Source organism: Perna viridis, chromosome 1 (genome assembly GCF_037379345.1).
Source record: "Perna viridis isolate PV_CMFRI_1.1 ecotype Kerala chromosome 1, ASM3737934v1, whole genome shotgun sequence".
Classification (NCBI taxonomy): Eukaryota; Metazoa; Mollusca; class Bivalvia; order Mytilida; family Mytilidae; genus Perna; species Perna viridis.
In genome coordinates, this window is record NC_142445.1 from 41,390,763 (window position 1) to 41,413,363 (window position 22,601).

At 31.8% G+C, this 22,601-nt stretch overlaps 1 protein-coding gene across 1 annotated transcript in view; it reads left to right on the forward strand.

Moving 5' to 3' along the window:
• LOC148628801 (uncharacterized) overlaps window positions 1-22,601 on the forward strand; it is a 41,424-nt gene that overhangs the window by 13,633 nt on the left and 5,190 nt on the right. Inside the window, exons 6-32 of the mRNA XM_088594686.1 lie at window positions 13-258; window positions 1,109-1,309; window positions 4,161-4,307; window positions 4,566-4,667; window positions 5,208-5,311; window positions 5,704-5,895; window positions 6,496-6,567; window positions 6,864-6,975; window positions 7,664-7,777; window positions 8,430-8,493; window positions 8,984-9,095; window positions 10,154-10,200; window positions 10,563-10,680; window positions 11,180-11,283; window positions 13,958-14,060; window positions 14,406-14,559; window positions 15,357-15,426; window positions 15,730-15,796; window positions 17,378-17,463; window positions 17,640-17,766; window positions 18,696-18,737; window positions 20,395-20,466; window positions 20,678-20,720; window positions 21,043-21,116; window positions 21,440-21,482; window positions 21,886-21,959; window positions 22,530-22,572. Of these exons, the coding sequence (XP_088450812.1) occupies window positions 13-258; window positions 1,109-1,309; window positions 4,161-4,307; window positions 4,566-4,667; window positions 5,208-5,311; window positions 5,704-5,895; window positions 6,496-6,567; window positions 6,864-6,975; window positions 7,664-7,777; window positions 8,430-8,493; window positions 8,984-9,095; window positions 10,154-10,200; window positions 10,563-10,680; window positions 11,180-11,283; window positions 13,958-14,060; window positions 14,406-14,559; window positions 15,357-15,426; window positions 15,730-15,796; window positions 17,378-17,463; window positions 17,640-17,766; window positions 18,696-18,737; window positions 20,395-20,466; window positions 20,678-20,720; window positions 21,043-21,116; window positions 21,440-21,482; window positions 21,886-21,959; window positions 22,530-22,572 (2,733 nt within the window). The remainder of the gene's footprint in view (window positions 1-12; window positions 259-1,108; window positions 1,310-4,160; window positions 4,308-4,565; window positions 4,668-5,207; window positions 5,312-5,703; window positions 5,896-6,495; window positions 6,568-6,863; window positions 6,976-7,663; window positions 7,778-8,429; window positions 8,494-8,983; window positions 9,096-10,153; window positions 10,201-10,562; window positions 10,681-11,179; window positions 11,284-13,957; window positions 14,061-14,405; window positions 14,560-15,356; window positions 15,427-15,729; window positions 15,797-17,377; window positions 17,464-17,639; window positions 17,767-18,695; window positions 18,738-20,394; window positions 20,467-20,677; window positions 20,721-21,042; window positions 21,117-21,439; window positions 21,483-21,885; window positions 21,960-22,529; window positions 22,573-22,601) is intronic.

Consider the following 22,601-nt stretch of genomic DNA (forward strand, 5'->3'; position numbering starts at 1 on the left):
TTAAATGAGCAGTGGGATTTAATTTAAAAGTCACTATTAAGAAGAGGTCATTTACTGTACATGAGGGTGAAAAGGTGCACATAGAATGTCAAGCTGATGCTGTTTTCATCAGTGGAAGGTTGGATTTTCATTGGACGTTAAATGGAATCCCCATTAACCCAACACGCAATTCTCGGATTCAGGCCATTTACAAAAGAAAAGGATCAACGACATTCGTTTCCTCCCTGCGAATTGTAGATTTTAAAGAAAATGATGGCGGTATGATTTATCAATATATTTTCCTAACTGTTTTGTCTATTCGGTACTTACATTTACTTTTCATTAAGTATTCTTTGTTTATCTTTTACCGGTTTCTTTGTAATGCTGTCAAGAGAGAGAAACAATCTGTCAATGCATAATTGCTACTTAATTCTGGCCAATTACAAATGACCAAAATTCATGCATGAAAGTAAACCTTATATGTTAAGCTATGATTTGATATACTGATGCACTGTAAACATTGTTTGAGATTTGTATAATAAATAATGCAATATGCTCATTTCAAAATCAGTCTTTTTTCGAAAAAAATATTGACTAGATGTTCATTGTCCCGTGACCATATAGGATAACGACGACATTGATACTCGATATTGTTTAAGCTATTTCTGTGGAATGTTCACAAAATTGCTTTGCTTGTACAACTCCTTCTTAATAGAACATGATAATAATCGGAATTATGAAATAAGGCATCTTAAGGGTTGATATTTTTTCCTAATTACAAGTCGTTGACTCCATGCAAACTGCTATAGCGAATTTGATTGAATCTTTTAGAAATGGTATTTATCATGTGTATATGAACATAGGATGATAAGATAATAAGTGTCACACACTCGTAAGGGGGTGCGGGTAATCAAACAAAAGTATTGTTCATGTTTAAAGTCATGCATGATATACTATTTGTGAACCAGAAAAAAAATTTTTCAAGTTCACTTTCTACCATAATGTAATTTTCAGTTATAGAATATTTTTAAATAGAAAAAGAGAGTATAATCGCATTAAGGAAAATGAAATACTGGTAAACTTGGATTTAAGAAATGAAAACACATATAAATTTTTATTTCAACTTCAGGAATTTTTGAATGCAGCGCTCACCTCAAAGACATAAGAGAAGTCGCCAACATTACAATCATGGTTTATCGATATACTCTGGAAAGTTCGTCAATGGCTACTTTGAATGGCACAAATATTTCTGTAACTTGTACATTATTTCCGACAAATAAGTTGGCAAACAATACTTTGGAGTTTTGTGAAGATGGGAAGAAAGTAAAAGGTAACATATAGGAAATACAATAATTGATTTAAGATATTCAGATTGCAAAATGAAAAAAAATGTCTACCATGGAATCATCTGTGAAGGTTTTATCGAATTCCGTTCAGCAGCTGATTAGAAAAAAAATCCTATCTGGGTAGACACATGAAAAATCCGTTTTTTTTTAAATCAGAAAACCCTTTAAGTAGGTCAGACGGTAAATCAATATTGAAGATACACAATGGTATCATGTTGTTAAGAATCTATGAAAGTTGCATTGAAATCCATTCTGCGTTTTAGAAGTATTGCGAATTAAATGAGCCGCGGTCAATAAATGATGAAGTTCATGTTTTGAAACTGGAAACCTCAAAAGTCATTCAGATGGAAAAAAAATAGATGGTACACAATAATCATATTATAAAGAATCCGTGAAAGCTTTATAGAAATCCATTCAGCGGTTTTAGGGGAATTGCGGATTAGAATTTTGGATGGATATCATGATCACAATATACCTTCCGTCTTTCAAGCGGGGTATAATAAAGTGAAGGGCACAATAATACAAGACCACTGACCCAAAAACACACAATAAAAACTTTTAAAAGAAAAACAAACAAAAACAAAACAAAACATAAAAATGATATGGATACTTAAAGTTCGTCTTTAGGAAAAATCTAGAACGCACATATTTGATTAGGGAACAAATACGGTGAACAAGTCATCGTGTAACCCTATAAAATAGTAAATATTTACAGAAATCAGAACAACAAATGCACATAAAATATTTAATATTTTCATTAATTCAACGAGTCATGTACAAAAACTTCCTTGAACGCCTATATAAAATACAAATTCATTAATTCGTTTCATTCATTTTAAATCATGATTTTAATTTTGGTTCTTGATTTTGAGAAAGTAAGGCAAAACAAAACTTGCATATTATTGAAGTATGCAAGAGTAATCAAGGGAACCAAGGTTATAGCGGTAATCAAAAGAATGTAATCCAGGGACAAAGACCAGACATGGAAAACAGACATACACAACAAAGAACATAAAGTAACTAAAATCATACATACAAAGTAACAAAAGTAAATGAGCAACTCGGACTCCACTAAAAACTGGGAGCATGGACCAGGTGCACCGGTAGGGTAAGCGTCCTCTGCTTTTCTAGAAACACCCGCCGAGTTGCTCATAAAAAGTCAAGTCCAGGGTAGACAAACGAGGAAAGGAAAACTATGACCCGTTGAATAAATCAGTTTTCATGGTGCTGATGGATTCACCATAACGATCCACGAGTTCATGATGACGACCATAAAACTTCTGTAGTGATGACTTCAATCTTGTAGCAACATAACCCTGTTCTAGAAGCCTGTTTGTTAGAGTTCTAGCGCGATACAAAAAGTCTGCGTAGTTTCGGCAAGCTCTGGCATAACGTATGAGTTGTAATATGAACACTCCATACGCAGGAGCCGAAGGGATGTTGCCACAAATGAAAGGAAAGTTGACAATTCTGAATGAAAAGTCATCACGTTTGTCGTAGATTGAAGGATCTAGCCAAACAATATTTATTCTTTCTGATCAGATCAGCTATAAAGTCAACCTCATAAGAGTGGAGGAATAGGTCAGCTAGTAAAGGACCACAATTTGTTCCCATTGGAATGCCGACCGTTTGTTAAAAAACACGTCCACCACACTGGACAAATATGTTGTCGATTAAAAATTCCAGTATTTTGTAAACATCTTCCTCTGTATATTTGGAAGATGATTTGGAATTATTTCTTACAAAGTATGAGGAATCTCTACCAAGAACTATATATTTGTATCTAGGTGTACCATCTTTTTTGGAAAAACAACGATGTATAATGTTTTTAAGTCGGGATTTTAACTGAGTATGGGGAATAGAAGTATACAGTGTTGAAAAATCATAGGTTTTAATGCTATTATATTCAGATAATAGTCTTGAACTGATTGTCTCCAAAAGATCTTTTGAATTTTTCAGGATCCACATTGAATTAATACCAATACGGGAGTAACAAGTGTTGTGGTAGGACTGTAGACCCTCTTTGACAGTTGTGAGTGTAGAAGTTAAAAGTTTTGAAAGAGATTTGGTGGTACATTTTGCAGATCCAGCTATGAAACGTTGTTTGTATGGATTTTTGTGAAGTTTAGGAATCGAGTACATAGACGGTAAATCACAATCATCGTCCTTGGTAGAGAGACCAAAAGAGGATAGCACAGATTTATGGTTTTCCACAATCTCTTCTTTGGAAAGAGTGGTAGCAGTGTAGGTCTTATCACTGCTATTATTTTCTACGTCTACCTCTGATAATAAACATTGGATATAAAACGTTTTGCAGACAAAAACAATGTTGTTTTGGGTTTTGTCTGCTGGTACGACAACATATTTGTCATGTTTAGTAGACAACGTTTTTGCTACATCGGGGTCTTTGAAAACTGATGTAGCCTTGGCAATCATTGACCTACTTAAAACTTTCATTCGTTTCAAAATTAAAGACCTCACGGCCTTCAACCACTCTGACAGAAAGGATATTACGCTGAGATTCGTTTATGGTTTAATCTCCCGTAACAACGTGACCAGAAGGACCATGTTTGAATGGAGAGGTTTTGCAAAAACGGTCAGGTGGTTTAGCCTTGAAGTCCTCAATCTCGAGGTTCTGCAATAGCCTTTTATAGCAAAGTGTGAATACTTTCTATTTCCGTTTTATTATGTATAAAAAATGTATTTACACTCCATGCGCATATGTATGTGCATCCTAGAATTCGACAAGGGAAAAACTTTTATCTGGTTTCAAATGCTTGTAAGAAACCCCACATTTTTTTTAATAAATCTTTAACATTGCAACATATTTCTCAGGAGAAGACCCCAGAATCACATTTGCCGTAAATAGAGCAGTTCTCGAAATAGTGGCGCTGTTTCGTGATACTTCTATTTCCTGTGGATGGACGAATTACAAAAACTGTTCACAACACAAGAAAATAGATATTGCTGTTTTCAATCAAAGTAAGTATTTATTTTTGTCAGTTGTTTTCATATATAACTTGATAGTCTTTTTTACATATTTTGTTATCATAATATGTTTGTTACATATATGTTAAAATATTAATTTTAAACAAAGATAATTAGAATTGGTTTGACAAAATTATTTAAAAGACAATAAAAATCTTTTAATTCGTCTTTTAACAACCCCCTTGTTCATATTCAAGCAGTTATGAATATCTTTGATTTACTTTTACAAAATTGCTTCATCTCAAACTACAGAATATACTCCTTGCCCAAATCAGATAGATAGTAGACATATTGAATGGCCGGAAACATTTCCTGGAATAATTGCTACTCGGAACTGTCAATCGGGTTACATTGGTAGGTAAACATATAATTTTGTTTTGCTGTAAACTATATTAACTATCGATAGGAATGGCAGTTCAGGTTTCATTGGTAGGCAAATTGATGATGCTATTTTTTTCAAATCTCTTCTAACTTCGATTGGGCATGGACTATTTTACTTTCAGTGTTAATTGTTCTTCATATCAGTGTAGTGTTCAAACAAATTTGTGACCACTTAAAAACATCTATTACAAGTTTTGTCTTGCACAAATTGTTGGTCCTCACCATTTTGATCTATATGTTAGATGTACACGTAATAGAAGTGACCTTCAAACATCCCGTATACGAATCTAAAAAACAACCCTTTATCATCGTGTATTGCTTATCCTTATAACAAATACAGTGGGTTTTTTTTATTTCATGCTGAATAAATGTAATTTTTGTCTTGATTAGTGACCCTCTTATAGGATCGGTAATTTTATTAGTCAGAAACTTAACCATTACGAAATAACTAATCACAATGTAAGAAAAACTCAAGAGCTTTTCTTTTCTACTTTTGCTCACCTTGACTGACAGGCACAGTATCACGGGAATGTCGAAAAAGTGGTTACCTTGGAAAATGGAATGCAGCAAATTACATCAACTGTACTAGAAAAAAGATAGCTGAAGTTGAAAATAAGGTTACAATGTTCTGTTTTATAACAATGTTTAAACAACAATATTTTTTTTTCTTTAAAACGTTTATCTTAATTTTTAACACGATTTTTTATTTATTGTATACGTTTTTGAAGGAGACAGTAAGAACAAGGGTGTCTCCACATGGTAAAATGTTAATATCTTAAGGGTTACGTGATACAATAACCATTTCAGAAAAGCTAAAAGAGTGAGATAAATAAAGAAAACATTTACTTGAAGCTCATTTGAATCCATAATTTTACGCCAGTGCAATATAATTTAAAAACTACTATAGAAAGAAGTACATAAAATGACATTTTGGAGATTTGTTCTCGCTTACTTAACTTGCCAGAAAAAATAAAAGAAAATATTGAATTATGCAATCTTTAAATTTCAGTTGGATCGAATCAAAGATGGAGTTGGAATCGACAAACTTGTAAATGTAATTCAAGAATTTAAGGAAGAAAGTAAAGCGATTTTACAAACCAATGTAACAGCAAGTGATGTAAGATCGGGAGTTCAGGTGTTAGCCACTGTGTCCGATATTGTCACTAACCGAGTAGGCCAAATCGGTGAAGAGGAAACTGTGGTATTTGCGTTTTCTTTGTTTTTAGTGCTTGAAGAATCTTTAGAAGGAACACTTCTATTCATTTATGTTTAATGAGATAATTCGAGAAAATTCTTCAATGTATTGTTTTCCTGATAACATAACGAAAGTTATGACTTTGTTAAGGAACCTACATTTAAGGACTGATTCTGATTACATGTATTCAACAGATTACAAGAAATAGCCTAAATTGCAGCAATTTCCACTTAAGTCTGCAAGATGTTTTTTTTTTTTTTTATTTTTAAATGTGTAAACTTGCCCAAACCAGATTAATTTGTATGACCAGTTCAAAAATTGAAAACAGTTTTGATAATTCAGTTGATGATGGATTGTAGCAGAAATATAATAAAATACTTCGTTATAAAAATATTTTTGTGTTAATTGCTAAGTGTCGATCATTTTATTTTAATGACGTCACGGAACCAAATCAGATTGTACATAATAAACTGCTTTGCTCTAGCAGAACCAATCACTCAGACGGCTTATCTTAAACAAATAAATTATCTGAATAAACACATATTTTTTTAATATATTTACAGTAGACGCCATGATCAATTTTATAAACTTGTTAATACGTTCCAGGAGTTCTTTGAAGCAACGGATGTCATCCTTTCTGGTGACAGCGGAGGTTCTTGGCAAGACCTTTATAAAGCGGTAAATATACGGATGTAGTTCATATCCAATACTTTTTTAGCAGAAATACTGATTCATTATACTTACTTCATAAGTAATGCAATGCGTCTTATATACAATCTACCTACAGTCGGGGAGAATCACACCATCATTTACCTCAACTGTCAATATGACCTTTCATTGCCCCGTCACGGACCCCTTCTAACTCACTCACTGACGAAAGAAGGCGACAGCGCGAAATCTTGTCCTACTATGGTGGGCTTAATTTATACCAGTCTTTTTCGACAGAATTATATTTAGATTACATTTATATTTAGACAGGGGAAAACAGTGCTGCACTCGTGATGGACATTGTAGCCAACGTTGCTGACAAAGCTTTGAAAACCCTTACAGTTGACAGACCTATCTCTATTGTTGGAGAAAATTTTGGTAGGGAAGATTTACAAATAGCATTTCTAAATTGAGTATGAGTTTAAATTTTTTTTTTATAGATTTTCATAAATTTCATTTTCGTTCAATGAACTTTAAATTGTGATTGAATTACCAAATGGTAATTGCAAAGCCGGGTCATTTTACTTATTTTCATAATTAGAGTTCCTGCATATTTCTTAAGGTCTTGTATGAACATAAATTATAAAAAAAAAATACGAAAGGTTAGCTCTCGGAGAACGTTATGTGTTATATATTTGATATGACATAATAAAGGTGGTTGCTGTAGTAAAGTAAAATGATGTTATTTAACTAGCTACACAAAATAGCTGATCATAAGAATACTTTAGAATAAACCAAATAACAGAAAACAATGATATATTTCAAATGTTATTTTTTGAAAAAAAATGAATTTCGAGTCATTTCTTTTTACAAAAGTCCCTTTTGGACTTGTTTAGGATGCTATGATATACGTTAAGATATATTTCGAGTTTTTCGAGATATATTTAGTTACATTAATGCATGTAATTATTTAACCTATATCTTTGTCAGTAGTTTTGTATTTAGATTAATTAGATAAATGCTGCATTGAAATACAATGGGATTTTAAGTATAAACTTTTGCATTATATTATTTCTAATGTATTTGATTAAATGAAAACATTGTTCCTGTGTTTCATGAATCACAGTCTTGCAAATAGAAAATGCAAACAAATCCGCCATCGGCTTTCCAAGGAAAGAATCATACGGAATAAAAAGCTCCGTCTTATTTTCGGAGGAAACCATTAGAACAAGTTTGAATGGTAAGTTTAAAATCAATCATTTCAATTCTTACCTAAATATATATTAAAAATAGGAATGATATTATCTAGTAGATCAATGAAATCGTGCGACTGTTTTATGATCTAATAAGAGGAGTAATCAAGGAATTAACGTTCTAACGGTAATCAAAGGAATGTAATTCAAGGAGAAAGAACAGTCATGGAAAACAGACATATACAACAAAAAAATAATGTAAACCATTGTTAGTATTACAACTTGTGTATATATTTTGATATTTAACTGACTTTTTTATCTCGTGTTCCCATTCTTTCTAATAATTGGCCAATTTTTGTTTACTTAAGCTCATGAAGAAATTCTATGATATTTTAAGTGAAAAAAATTACATCATAATGCATATATTTACGCCACCGTCAGACATGTACAGTCACGTATATTATTTCAGAAAAATTGCCTGATTTATTGATATTGCTTTTGTTCTTTTTTTCCATTAAACGATGATTTTTTAAAATCATTCTTAATTTTCTTGACATGTCAATATGTTATTATTTTGCATTTAACCTTTTCGATATTCATCTAGTTTCAGGACCAATTGCACAGATGGATTGATTTTTGTTTTTTGGGGTTTTTTTACTTTAAATATTAAGATTTTTATTTGATATCGATATTTTACAGTGACTGATAGTGTTAAATATTCTGCTGCTTATTATAAAACTCTGGGTTCTTTTTTCCCTAAAGGGTAGGTACAAATACTCACGTCATCAAATGATACTCAAAAGATAACAAACACAAAATGACATTAATTGTAATTTCGAATAAATTGTTTTATTATAATATACCACTATTCCAGGTGTTTCGTTTGTGAATGTGTCAATTACATCACTTGATAATTGAAGTATAAAATTTAAAAAAAAAAACAAGAAATCTGAAAAGAAGGCTGCCTCGATAAGAACAAAGAGCAGGATGTTCATGATAAGAAGACACAAACTAACCATTGAAATAGACATGACACTATTAAAAAATCATAACAAAGAAACTAAGGATTAAAAAAGCAACTCTGATTCTATTTTTAACATACATGGAGTATGGATAGTTGAATCATAGGGGGTGCGTTTATAGGAAAATTAACAAATTCTAATTAAAATGAAATATATCTTGTTCTTCATTTTGCTGTTGCTGTCTTTAAATGACAAGATTTCACGCGGTAATATCTGACATCAATACTTTAGATTGACAAAGGGAAAAATAGGATCACCAATCATAGCATTTTCTGTACCTGATGAGGACATTATTAAGAAACTTGACCCTCCTATACGGATGACATTTGAAACAACAGAAGTGGTATTTTCATTTTTAGTTTTTAGTCTTTTTATTGGTTCTTTCAGCTGTGCTTGCTTTTTTATTCATATCAATAATGTCAGTAAATTTTGAATATTGATTTTCAAAATAGAGACAAAGACTGCTTTACACATTGTATTTGACGCTTTTCGTAATTTTTATATATGTTGTGTTGAATGTTCATATTTTTTTACTTCAGTTTTGATTTTCTTATTCCCGCTTTGACTTCGATCACTTCAAAATGAGCTTCCCAGGGAATCGCTGAACAGGAAAAAAAGTTCGTTTTTAAGATGAAGCCAGTTATTTTGCAAAATGTTATTTGCACAGTAAAAACTGTATACAAAATTAAGTGTTGGATCAAGTATAACTGAATATGTTTCAAACTGACTGATATGTTTGATATAGGAAAATAAAATTTGCCTATATCGAACATATATGCATTTTAAACGTATTCAATTTGAGATTAATACGTATATCAAATATCATTTATTTTAAAAGTTTAAAGGATCGCTGTTTGTTTATGCTTCGGGTGTTTTCCGGTTTTAGTAAGGGTAATTAAGGGAATCAAGATTCTAGGGGGAAATCAAAAGAATGTTATTCAAGAACAAAGACAAGACATCGAAAACAGACAATCACTACAAAGAACACAAATAACCAACAATGATTTCTACAAAGTGACAAAAATAAATCAGCGTCTCGGACTCCACTGAGACTTTGGAGCATAGACCATATGCGTCGGCAGAGTGAGTGTCCTCTGCTTTTCTAGAAACACCCACCGAATTGCTCATGAAAAGTCAAGTCTGGGGTGGACAAAAGAGAAAAAGAAAACAGACACGCACAACAAAAGATATAATACAATCAAATACATACAAAATAATGTATATGGTCAACTCCACTAAAACCTGGGAGCATGGACCAGATGCACCGGTAGGGTAAGTGTCATCTAAATTATTCTTGTAGCTGATTCCATTATAAAGTAAGTTTAGGTGATATTAAGATAAGATACCAAAGCGCTAAGATGATGTAGATAAATAAAAGTAAAATTGCTTCTATTTTCCCAGACAAATCTTACTGAGAGGCTATGCTTATACTGGGATACTTCGTTAGCGTGAGTAAACTTTAAACTATGTAAATGAAATAAAAATAACTTAAGAAAATGTTGCTCTAAACGACCTTAGAAGGATTCCGTGCAATATCTTATCATTTATGTAGTGTTATTTCCCAGAAACAACATACTACTTGTGAAAGTGTACTCCAGTTTTGCTGCTAGGTCATAATAATCAACTGAAATAAAACGTAACTTAAATCGTTTTAAATGAGTAAATTGTACGGTACTTTCTATCTATCAGTTTTACATTTTCAAAATGTAAAGGCATTCTATCCATATTAATAAAGAATTTTGAGCGCCAAAACTCCTTATGCTTGAATTTAGATACCATCAATTGCCAATGATTTATAAATACTTTTCAGGAGTGGTAAAAGTTGGAGAGAAGATGGGTGTCGAGTTGGTTTCGTAAATGATACCTTTACAGAGTGTTTCTGTGACCACCTCACAAATTTCGCAGTCGTAATAAGCGTGAAGGAGTTAGTAAGTAACGATGTTTAGATTGAGTATACTTGTAATGTATATTTGTATTTTGTGTTTTCCTGTTATGTTTTTTGGCCATAAAACCTTAAAGCCATAAAATATAAAAGTAAGAATTTACTGTTGAAGTCCGGATTTCAACTCAATACAGCATTATGTAGTATCGAAAACAATGTTAATTAAATATATTTTTTGTGTTCTCCACAGCAAAATTGAAAATTTATGTAAGAAAACTAGTACTCAATTTGAAGGAGATTATTTTTACAAAACATAAAACAAAGATAAAATCCAGAATGATAATGGTTTCAGAGTTGTCGTTTAGAGGACAAAATAACGAGGAAAAAATCATTCAATATAGGTTGCTTCTACTTTTGTTTGATAAGGTTCCATTTTATTTCAAGGTGTGTTTTTTCTTTATTTCTGAACTCATTTCATTACCTATATCAACAGTTCATCAATTTAACATTATGCTAAATGCAGAACATATTGTTTTTTGTTTCAGAGTGAAACTCATCACAAGGTTATGTCAATAATGTCTTTAGTTGGATTCATCGTGTCTCTTGTTTGCCTTATATTGACTATTTCTGTACACTTTATCTATTGGAGGTAAGTAATTGAAGTTGCATAAAAATGTGAAAATCCAACTTTCGTTACAAGAAAAATAAAAAAGTAACAAAAACAATTGTAATAACCGGGTAGTACACAGGCAGATATTTTTCACATTAAATTCATGTTAATCGAGCTTCACATGAAATTGACATGATTTTCACGTGAAATTCACTTAACATGAATTGCATGTGGACAACTCATGTGAATTTCATGTCAAGGCTCTATTCATACGAATTTCACGTGAACTTTGACACACAATGTATTTGCTCAATTCAGGTGAAAACCATGTGAAAATGGTGTGAAAATCATGTGAAATAATTTTGCCTGTGTATGTTTTATTCTTAATACAAACAATTGATCATATGTTGAGGTTCACCCTGTCAATGCTACCAGTTTTTAGAGGAGTCCGAGTTGCCCATATATTTCTGTTGTTTTGTAAGTATCATCTTAGTGATTTTATATCTAATTATGATTAAAATATGGCACTTTGTCAGATGTAGTATTTAGTAAATAACCCTAAAACTGTGAAGAATGTACAGTTTATCACAAATTAAAATGATGAAAGTGGTTGTAAACAATTATTTTTAATGTAAGCGAAGTTTACATATTTAATGGAATATACACAAGATAAAAGTGGAACAAAAGGGCATATATATTATTATTATTAATTCAAAGCAAACAAAGAGAAAATTAAACATATTTTTTTATCATTTTTCAATTCATTTTGTCATTTTTGATTTTGTCATTAACAAGGTATAAAAGTGTGTATTATTTACATCTTTTTTTTTTGTCTGATTATCTGCTGTGCTTTCTCAAATGATATCGAATATTTTCAAATCTTAGTTCTCCATTTTTTTACAACTAATGTTGATTTAAAAAAAACAATTTCAAGTTTTTATATTTTCCATTATGCATTTGTTTTGAATAATATTTTCTATATCACACAAATTTTAATTCTTGTTTGACCATATGTTAAGATAAAGCATTACATGATAGTACATGTACTAGGGAAGGATAAGTGCCCCAAATGCGCATAATCATGATGCATCCTGGGGAAAATGTCAGCCTCGTGTGTTAATGTTTATCAATTAATTAAGGCTTGTTAATGAGGTTTTGAAATTCAAAAAATGCATTCTGTATGCATGTTTGCATAAATGCTATTAAAGTAGAGTAAAACTCTTTTGGAGTTCATATTCCCTGTAAGTCGTAATTATCTCGAAATCAAGTTTGGTGACCTATTTTTTTTTCTTTATTCAAATACTTAAGTTTGATCGTGCAAGGTAATCTTTGAGAAAATCGGGGAAATCTATATACTAGAGATATAAGGCATGATTCTCCTAATCTTCCCGAGACCAGCATTAAACAATATAATTGAAACATTTTTGTTAAGTTACACTCAGATTGGCATCACCGACAGTGCTTTCGGTGATTTGTATAACCTTTCATATTTTTATAGGTGTAAATATTTTTGTAATTACTAATCATAGTTGAAGTGAGGTAATTTATTAATACAATAATATATATTTGAATTCCATCTTGAAGAGAAAGTAATGCTTCTATATTTATTTTAAATCGACACTCTTTTACATGCATAAACTGTTTAATGATATTTCATACTAATAACTATTTTTATTTTTAATTTATATGAATTTTGTTTACGTAGTACAAATAAAAGTACATTACGTACATTACAAAATCTATATAATATGTAGTCGTGTAATACGGTTGTGGGACAATGAATTGAGTGTAAGTGTTTGTAAGAATAAGGCAAAAAGGGAAAAATCAGAAACGTGCATGTCATAAACCCCACCGATCTGACAATGTAATATCAATCCAAAATACTTTCTCTTTTTGAAAATAACACTATTTAATCTCTGCATCACTGAATTCCCCAGAAATTTTCGCTATACCTTGGTTCCCTTGATTATTTTTTCAATAGGATCTTAGAAAATTGAGGTTTTTGACAGTTGTCTGCCTTTGAAATGTTCAGTTTAAGTACATTTCAATTGAATTGTAACTCAATGGTCCAGCATGATATGGACAATCTTGTCTGTTATCCTTGATTCTGATGGTGCAAATAGTCAAATTATACGAACAAAATAATTTTTTTTCATACTATATTTCACCTGTTGCCTGATTCTTACAGGGACTCCCATTTAAATAATAAGGGTTGTGTTGGTCTACATACATGTTTTTTTCTAGACAAGTGAGTACTGCAAATTAAATAAAAACCTACCGTATCTGACATGTAATAATATAGTATTATTGCGTAAGGTTTTCCATATTAGCTTAGTTATTGATCCAATGCTAGCCAAGGACCAATAACTCAGGCAATTTTGAAAACCTTACGCAATTATTCATTTATTGACTGACTAGCCCAATACGCAAGGCCAGTATGGATTTTAACCTGCCCAATATGACTGTGGCGTATTGGACGGGGTAAAAGCCGTATTGGACGGCTCAATTTCGTATTTGACGGCTATGTCTCGTATTGGCACACTTTTGTGTTTTGTATTTTTTTGCAGTTTTAATCATATTTAGGCAAATATTGGAAAATTAGTCAATAATGCTCTAAATACATTTCAGCTCGACCATGCAGGCACCAAAATAAGGAACCTGGATCGATTAAGTATAAGATATTGAAATGAAAAAAAAATTATGAATTTTGCAGGCAACTAAAATCGGACAAAGCAGTCATATTATTGATTCTGTGTATCTCCTTAGTTATGGCATACTTAACGTTCATTGTTGGTGTGGAGAGAACAGAAAATAAGGTACACAATAATTTCACTTTTGATTAATCTTATAAATAAATCGCAAGATGTTTTTACTGAAAACAGAGGTGTTTCATCCTTCGGTAAATTTCATTACAGGTATACTTGAAAGAGCTGTTTTAAAAAGTTTAATATGTGGTCAGTGGTTGAACGCACTGGTTCGGTAGATTTGTACCAAGAGATCTTTTTTCTTAAATTTACACAGAAATTTACCTACACAGTCTTGAAAGTTATATTAGTACAATACATAACGATAAAATGCGCAACTTACTCCTACTTTATGTACAATTTATCTGTAATGATAATCATTATTCAACTGATATTATTTTTTTGCATCACTTTTAGACTATTTGCACTGCAGTGGCTTTAACGCTTCACTACATGTTTCTAGTAGTACTATTCCTTATGGCATCAGAAGGAGTACTTCATGCATGGTTGGTGTTTGTAGTATTCCCACAAAATTTGTCAATCAACAGAATTTTGATTCCAGTTTCGTTTGGTAATTAATACTAAAATAATAAAAAATGTCTTTAACATAGTCTTTAAATTAATACAGTTCTCCAAGAATATGCTCACTAAAATTATCTTAAAAATGCTATACATGTAATTTAGAAAAAAAAGTATTTACATACACGATATGCATGATAAGAAAGATAAAGTCGTCATTCCCATCATTTCAATAATTATGGGTCTACTTTAATGCCGAAACTGTAGTTTTCATGTAAAAGCATGGAGTCCATAGTTTGAAAAAGGGTCATAATAGTCATAATCCAGTGACTATACCAAAACTAAAAATTAAAAAATAAATTTACAGACAAACATAAATATTACAAAATACCTCAAATAATACATACACAATGATTGAATGAAAGAGCGACCAACCGGAATTGCTATCTAAATTAATAAATGAATTAATACATACCGTGAACTTGGACCAGTAGCTACGAGAAAGAGCTCTACTTTTATTCTGTAAAACATCTGTCGAGTTGCTTGTGTGCTTTCAAATTAAGATTAAAAAGAAAGAGGGAAGCTACGACACTGAACAATACGATCAGCCTGTGTCCATCTCTTCCGTTTGAATAGTAATTTTCTTTACATCTTTAAAGTTTTTCTTTTGTTATTTTCCGATATAGCTTTATATCGACAATGATCTTGAATAAATGTATGCTTGCTTATTAATGTATACATATGATTTAAATAATGATTGTTAATTTATGCTTACAAAATATAATATGAAAATTATTTATTTTCAATCGCATTTCTCCAGAATGATATACAAGGTTTTATCATTTAAAGGCACCCCATTACTCATAGTTGTGATTTCTGGAAGTGTAACTCGTTTAAATGGATATGGCACTGACCAATTGTAAGTAAACTGTCAATTACATATGTTTTAAAGTTTTAACATTTAAGAATGATTTTCCTATAAACCGATTTTTTAATGAATCAACGCAAATGTTTCTAAAATCATACTTTACATCAGTGCATATCGTTTCTTAAACCATACGTTACATACATGCATACATATTAAACTAACATTGAACAGAATTACTTGAATACAATTTTTGATAAGTTGTATATCTTACCACATATGTGAAACTGTACAGTTTTGTATTCTACCTTTAAAACAGCATTTTGTATATAGTAATTTTTTTTATGGACGTTTTAGTTGTTGGTTGGGAAAAGACAATGGGTTGATTTATTCTTTCCTTGGTCCATGTGCAGCTGTTGTGCTTGTGAGTACTACATTAACGATTTGCTTGCCAGTGCATTACACAATCGACCGGCATATATTTGAAAGTCCGAATTCCATACATGGGTTCATCTTTGTTGACAGTGTCCTGTTATGCTTCTGTTTTTTTTTTCTTTTTGAAAAATGTTTTTACTTTGTAACAATTTATTTCTACAATATAAAATTATCAGTATCATTCGTATCTCGCCCTGTGCAGGTCCGGGTGTCAAAAGAAAAGACCTGCAGCAGCGCTAAGCTTGTCGTAAAAGGGGATTAAATCATGCTCAGAAACCTAGCCGCGGGCTAGGCGCTCTGCCCACGGAGCAACTGGGATGTGTGCCCCAGGTGGTGAAATGGGGTACCCCTGGCGTGTTATGCTGGAGTTGTCAGGCTAATATACGGAAAACCTGACCGCAAACCATAGTGGTGCACCGTGTTGGGAAAGATGCCGCGTTCCTCGCACGTTAAAAAAAACCTCCTGTGGTATTCAATAGGAGTAGGAACCTTTGCGCTCCGCCACAGGAGGTTAACTTGCCCGACCCTACCTATCCCCCCTATTTTCTAGTGGCAATCAAAATTTGTCGACCCTTTTATCCTTGTGTTCCATCCCATTTTTTCATTTCATTATCATTTCATGTTCATGTTATCATCCATTTCATGTTCATCGTCTGAATATAGCCGAAATATTGCTGCTCGGGCGTTAAACCACAATAATCAATCACTCAATCAATCAATCAATCATTCGTATCTCTTCTAAATTGTTTAAACTCAAAATATTAATCAGATATACAAACTTAGTAACATTATAGAAGACTATACACGTGTTTTTGTTTTTTGTTTTGATTTTAGCTCAACATGCCGAAGGTCAGGTGAGCTATTACTATCACTTGGCGTCCGTCGTCATCGTCATCCGTTGGCCTCGTCTGTCGTCGTCTTTAACATTTTTTTCAAAACTCTTTTCCTTTAACACTACTTGATCAATTACTTCTTGGGGATATCCTGCAGAGACCTGACAGTGGGATCTTTCATTCGTGGACAAATGTGGCTTCCGTTACTAAAAATAGAACATAGATGTCAGACAGTATTTTTTGCATATTTATATCTCCAAATTCTTTCAATTGCTGAAATGATCCTTATTTTAAGGCCTACAAAATTCTCTAGGGATATAAGTTGTCAGACAACTCCTTGTAATAGTTATTGCCATTGAAAGGTGAAAAAGATGGGTTTTTTACACTTTTAAGCCAATCTGTTGCAAATTATGATAGATAAAAAGAAACATTCAATTGCTGAAAGGATCCTTATGATCAGTCCTACCAAAGTCTTCTTGCGTCTAAATTTTTGGACAAAATCTTTGTATTGTTTTGTTTTTTGTTTGTTTGTTTGTTTATTTTTTTTCTTAAATTTTTGTTTTTTTTTGTGTTTTTTTTTTGTGTTTTTTTGTTTACTTTTTTATTTAGCCGCCTATTAGCAAATACATAAATTAAACATGTAGCAAGATCGAGGTCAAGGAAATACATTTTTACATTTTTTTTTTTTTTTTTTTTTTTATCAATTATCTTCTTACTACAATATTATTCTATTTTAGATTAACACCATAATAATGTGTTTGATGTTAGAAAAACGGTTTTCAACTAGAGCTATGATGAACAGAACAATGAAACAGAGAATCAAGTAGGATTAATTACATCTTCATAAAATTTTATGTTTTCATCTTGCTAAATGTTCGTGTTTTGTGTTTTGTTAATTTCTAAAGATTTTTTTTTCTAAAACCATGTGTTCATTTTTCATTTTTTTTAAATGACAAAATATTTGTGTATTGAGTTTTCATATCTTCTACATGCTTTTAGGACAGGAGTCCGCAGTTTAATGGTATTAGCACCCATATTTGGTGTCACGTGGCTTTTTGGATTTTTTGTTTTCCACGAAGATACAGTTGTGTTTGCTTACTTGTTTGTCTTTTGTAACTCGTTACAGGTAAAACATTTCATAGTACATGTCATGTTTTCTTTTCTTCGGATCTGTACTGACATGAAATAATTATGACAACATGTCATTAACTAATATGTAAAGTAGCACTCCAGCTAAGAATCATGCAAAGTGGGATACTTGGTTGGAAAGCCTACATATTTTTATTTTTGATATCTTGTTTAAAATGCTTTGGTAAACAGAAATTAATATTTGGTTTTTTATATAAACTGTGCTTATGGGAGATAAAAATTGTATGGAATGCACTGTAGAATTCAAAAGTAAGGGAGATAACTCTTTAAATGACACTCTAATACAAAAGAATCTATTGGACTTTCAATGTTGATTATCGCCTACGAGCAGGCAGATTTGAATGCATAATTACACATTTCATAATATAGTCCCATACAACAACTTAATTACAAAAATAAAAATATGTAGCCTTTTTTTTTGGTTTATCACATTTTACAGATTTAGCATGATTTTTACAAAAACTACTACTTTAAAATAAATAATCTATCAACATCCACATTTCATTGTGTTAATATTTTGTTACAGTTGTTGTCCACAAGTACATAAAAGCGCAAAACAGTACATGTAGTAACAAAAATACATTTTCTAGTGAAGTGTAAATTTTTTTTCGAAACCTGTAAATATGCAAGTTTTACGAATTCGTAGAAAAATTCGTATCAACCGCGAAAATAACTTCGATCAGAGTTTTTCTTGTAGATATTCAAAATATATTTGGTGGTTGTTCATTACATTTCAAAAGAAAAAAAATCGATTTCTTTCTTCCTTCCTTCATTGTAGCATGCAATAAAGTATATTATTCTTACAGAAATGTAAACAGAAATTAAATTAAACTTATCATTACACAGAAGTAATTGTAGTACTGTATTAGATGATAAACTGTAGTTTGTATGTCTTGACCCTTTTAGGGTGCACTGATATTCCTGATGCATACATGTATGAATCAAACAGTAAGTACGATCATGTTATATCTTAAATGAGTTTGGCTCTATGAAACTATATTCCCTATTTGAAAACATAAATTTATTGAATACAAATGTAAGGAAGTTGCCTTTTTCATATGAAACTGTTTTAAATTTCAGATTAAAGCTTTTTTGTTGTAAAATTGGAACAAATTTTTTTAGTGATATTTTATTTCTATTTTCTTGTTATGTAACGAGAATAGGTCAAACAGAAAACAACCCCATCGAGATGAAAATGTCAGCAACTTAAGATGAAAATGAAACAAGACACCCAGAGGCCAGAATATCAAAACCGGTACAGGCGCAAAAAAATGCAACAGGGACCAAGCACTCCGGCACGACCACCTGACCCCTAAAACAAACCACCATGGAAAAAACACCAAACAACCAAACAAACCAAAAAAACAGCCAAAAAAGACCCGAGTCCCCTACCACAACGGAAGCGAAGAAACTGAATAGAAATTACACAAATGCACAATCTAATGATCACCAACAGCCAATTCACACGCCAACCATAGACCAGCCCAAACCGACAAATAGCCATGCCCCACTGCATGCAAAATCAATCCCAACCCCACCCACGCGGAACCGATAACCAGGGCACACCGCAAGTCACACAAGGACACAACTCATACCACGCCAAAAAAAAACCGCCCAAATATATTAACTCAACCTTCACATAAAGATCCCACGAGTGAATTAAAGTCAACACCAAACAACGCTATCCCCAATAATACGACAACAATATCACAACCACATCACCTACGAATAAGCCCACCAAATGATCCAGCACTGGGCAATCATTGAGCCCCTTGCAACCTGTGCAAAACGCCACTGCAAAACAAAGCAAGGAAGACGCTTGTGTGCACATATCACCCACAAGCACCCACGCAGCTGAGAGCGAGCCATGTGTATCAGCTGCAAAGCCCTGCAATTGTTCGGCCATCAATTGATTCCAATCACCGAAACGTGAATCTCCCTTCTGCTGACAGCAATGACTTACCTCACACTGACATTTGTCCCATACTGCTATCAAAATATGATTCAATGGCAACACTTGTTTCCCTTGCAATATTCCTAGGTAGGCAAGGATTTTCTATTCCATGTATCATTTCGTACAGACTGACGTGGTGAACAGAGTGATATTGCAGTAGAATCTTTGTGTGCAAAGTACTACTGTACTGAGAATTTAATAAGATAGCATAGATCGTAGCCATCTGACAGGAAAGTCGTCGTAGGTCATGGCAGAACCGTGACATTACTGCTGGAGAAGAGTGAAAAGGGCGTACTTGACACTTATAGTTCTTCGAGTAATCGTGTTACAACTGACAGTATACCTCAATAAAAGAGAAATTAATCGTAATTTTGTCGTAGTGCGGTCATGATAGCTGTCACTCTGAGAACATTTCTTCTAGTTCCCAAGATTCCACCAGGATTCACAGGTCGTGACAATCGTAAAGAGCGTAGTAGAGTTGTGGTTCAACGTGACAGGGCGTAAAGGGTCGTTGATTTTTATCTGCGATGATAGTTAATAAAACAATTATTAATACGTGTACGATATGTTGTCCTAGAACAATGTCACATATATATTCCAGATGCTTTAACAATATTACTTCCTACTAATATACATGTAAAATATTTGCAGGTGAAGAAAGTTGTAAAGAGGAGCCTAAGTAATCTCAGAAGGCAACAAGGAATAGTGACTGTAGCCACATCTGTACGTTCTAGTATTTTAAATGCTTTCATGAAGGTAGAAAACATAAAACACATATAATTACTAAAATGAAAAATGACAATGGAAATTATAGGACATTATATATGTAATGAATATTTGCATAAACATGACTATTTTTAGCAAGATTTTTTTTCCTTCATTTTAATCTTGTCAGATCCATGATTTTCAACAAAAGTCTTATTTTTATCACTAGTTTAGACGGACAAACCCAACAGATACCAAATCAAAGACCGACGGTAAGGTTTCGATGATATAGAAATTGTTTTTTCTCACGAATCGTTATTAAACATCAAGCAAAGGATAAAGACGAACTAACGATAAATTGAGTAGAGGTAAAATCCCAAAACCCATGAGCCAGCAGACGTTCATTTTCTCTTATTGACAGTACTCCTTTCGTATATCTTGTACATTATTCAAATCAAATATTGTTATTTACTTATAATTACTTCATTATATCACCAAAAAACCAATCATTAAAGTGATTAACATTATGATTATAAAATTCCAACATAAAAAATTAATACAAATTTATTAGTGATTGGACAGTTATTTTGACAGATGCAGAATCAGAACTTTCAGCCTCTACTCTATTATCTACAAATACAAAACAGAAACCGAGTAGCGTAATTATAGTAAGTGTGTCAAAATACATACAATAAATAAAATATATACAGTTCTATGACATGTGATATAATTAAACTATTACTAACCATAAAATGCTGATTAAACCAATCTATACTGTAGCAAAGTTGTATCGATGATAGTAGTCAAAATCTGTATTGAACAAAATATGTGTAACTTCCTGTATTTTATTTTCTTCATTAACTAATTCTTCTTTCATTCAATTTCCAATTGTGAACTTGCTTTCCTCGAATGTTGAATTTTGACGTGATTAAGTGAAACAATTTTGATGTGTATTCAGACAAAATATTAAACGTTTTGTAACATTTTGAAGGAGCAAGGAAATACTTCAGAGGAAATTCAACCAGATACAAACGGTAAATTAAGATAAGATTAGGTTCAATCTGCAAAATCAACTAGATTTAGAACGACTAATAATGAGTTAACGCAATACTTACATAAAAAATGCCTGTAAAATCTTTTTTTTTTCATTTTTATTTTTATTTTATTTTTTTTTTTTTGGTTTGTTAAAATTAGGTTTTTCAATGTAATATTGTATATTTTAAATGCTACTAATATTGCCAGGGATGCTACTCAAATCACAGATATGTCACATTTTGTGTATATTATGCTTCTGAAACCTGTTAAATTATGGCAGTGACATTTTCCCATATAATGTTTATTATATACTATTATTTAATAAATTTATCTTCTTATGACTCGAAAATGAAATATATATATATGCATTTTTGCTAAAACAATGCATATTTTATTTTGCAGATGGTGAGTTAGAACCTTCAGCCTTTAATCCAACACATAAAAACACAACACTGAAACAGGACAGTGTTATAATTGTAAGTATGTCAAAATAAGTACACTATTGTTTCATATCTTTTCATTCATGTAAGACGAAGTCTTTATAACATTTATCAATACGAATTTAACCTTTCACCTTAGAAGCAGTGATGCCAGTCTTTTTAGTCTGCCAGAAAGCTCACCTGTAATACCGAATAAGGATCTTTACTAGTTTCGTATCTTTAACATTAACAAAATATCAATCTGCTTATAGCTCACATCTTAAAATGTTGATACATAATTAAGAAGAATAAATCCTAGATAATATAAAATGTAAAAATAGTTATTGTTGAATAAAACAAAACAATACAATTAACTTCGTCTTCTTATAGATTACACCAGCCTCATATTATCATAACAATTACGGAAGTAGAATGTAGACTCTTGAATAAAAAAAAACGGTTTATTGCAGTTTATTTTTCCCCATTTCTTTATATCGTTTATTTATTTTTTTATTATTATTTCAATTTCATTTTTACGGTTTAATGTTGTTTTATCCGAGTATGATATTCTGGTGTTGCACTGTTATTAATATATTCAGATATTACACCTTTAAGTATGTTTTTCAGGAGAGGAAAAAATCAACGACAGATCATAAACAAGTTGACAGTGGTAAATTGACATTTTTTAGACTTAGACTG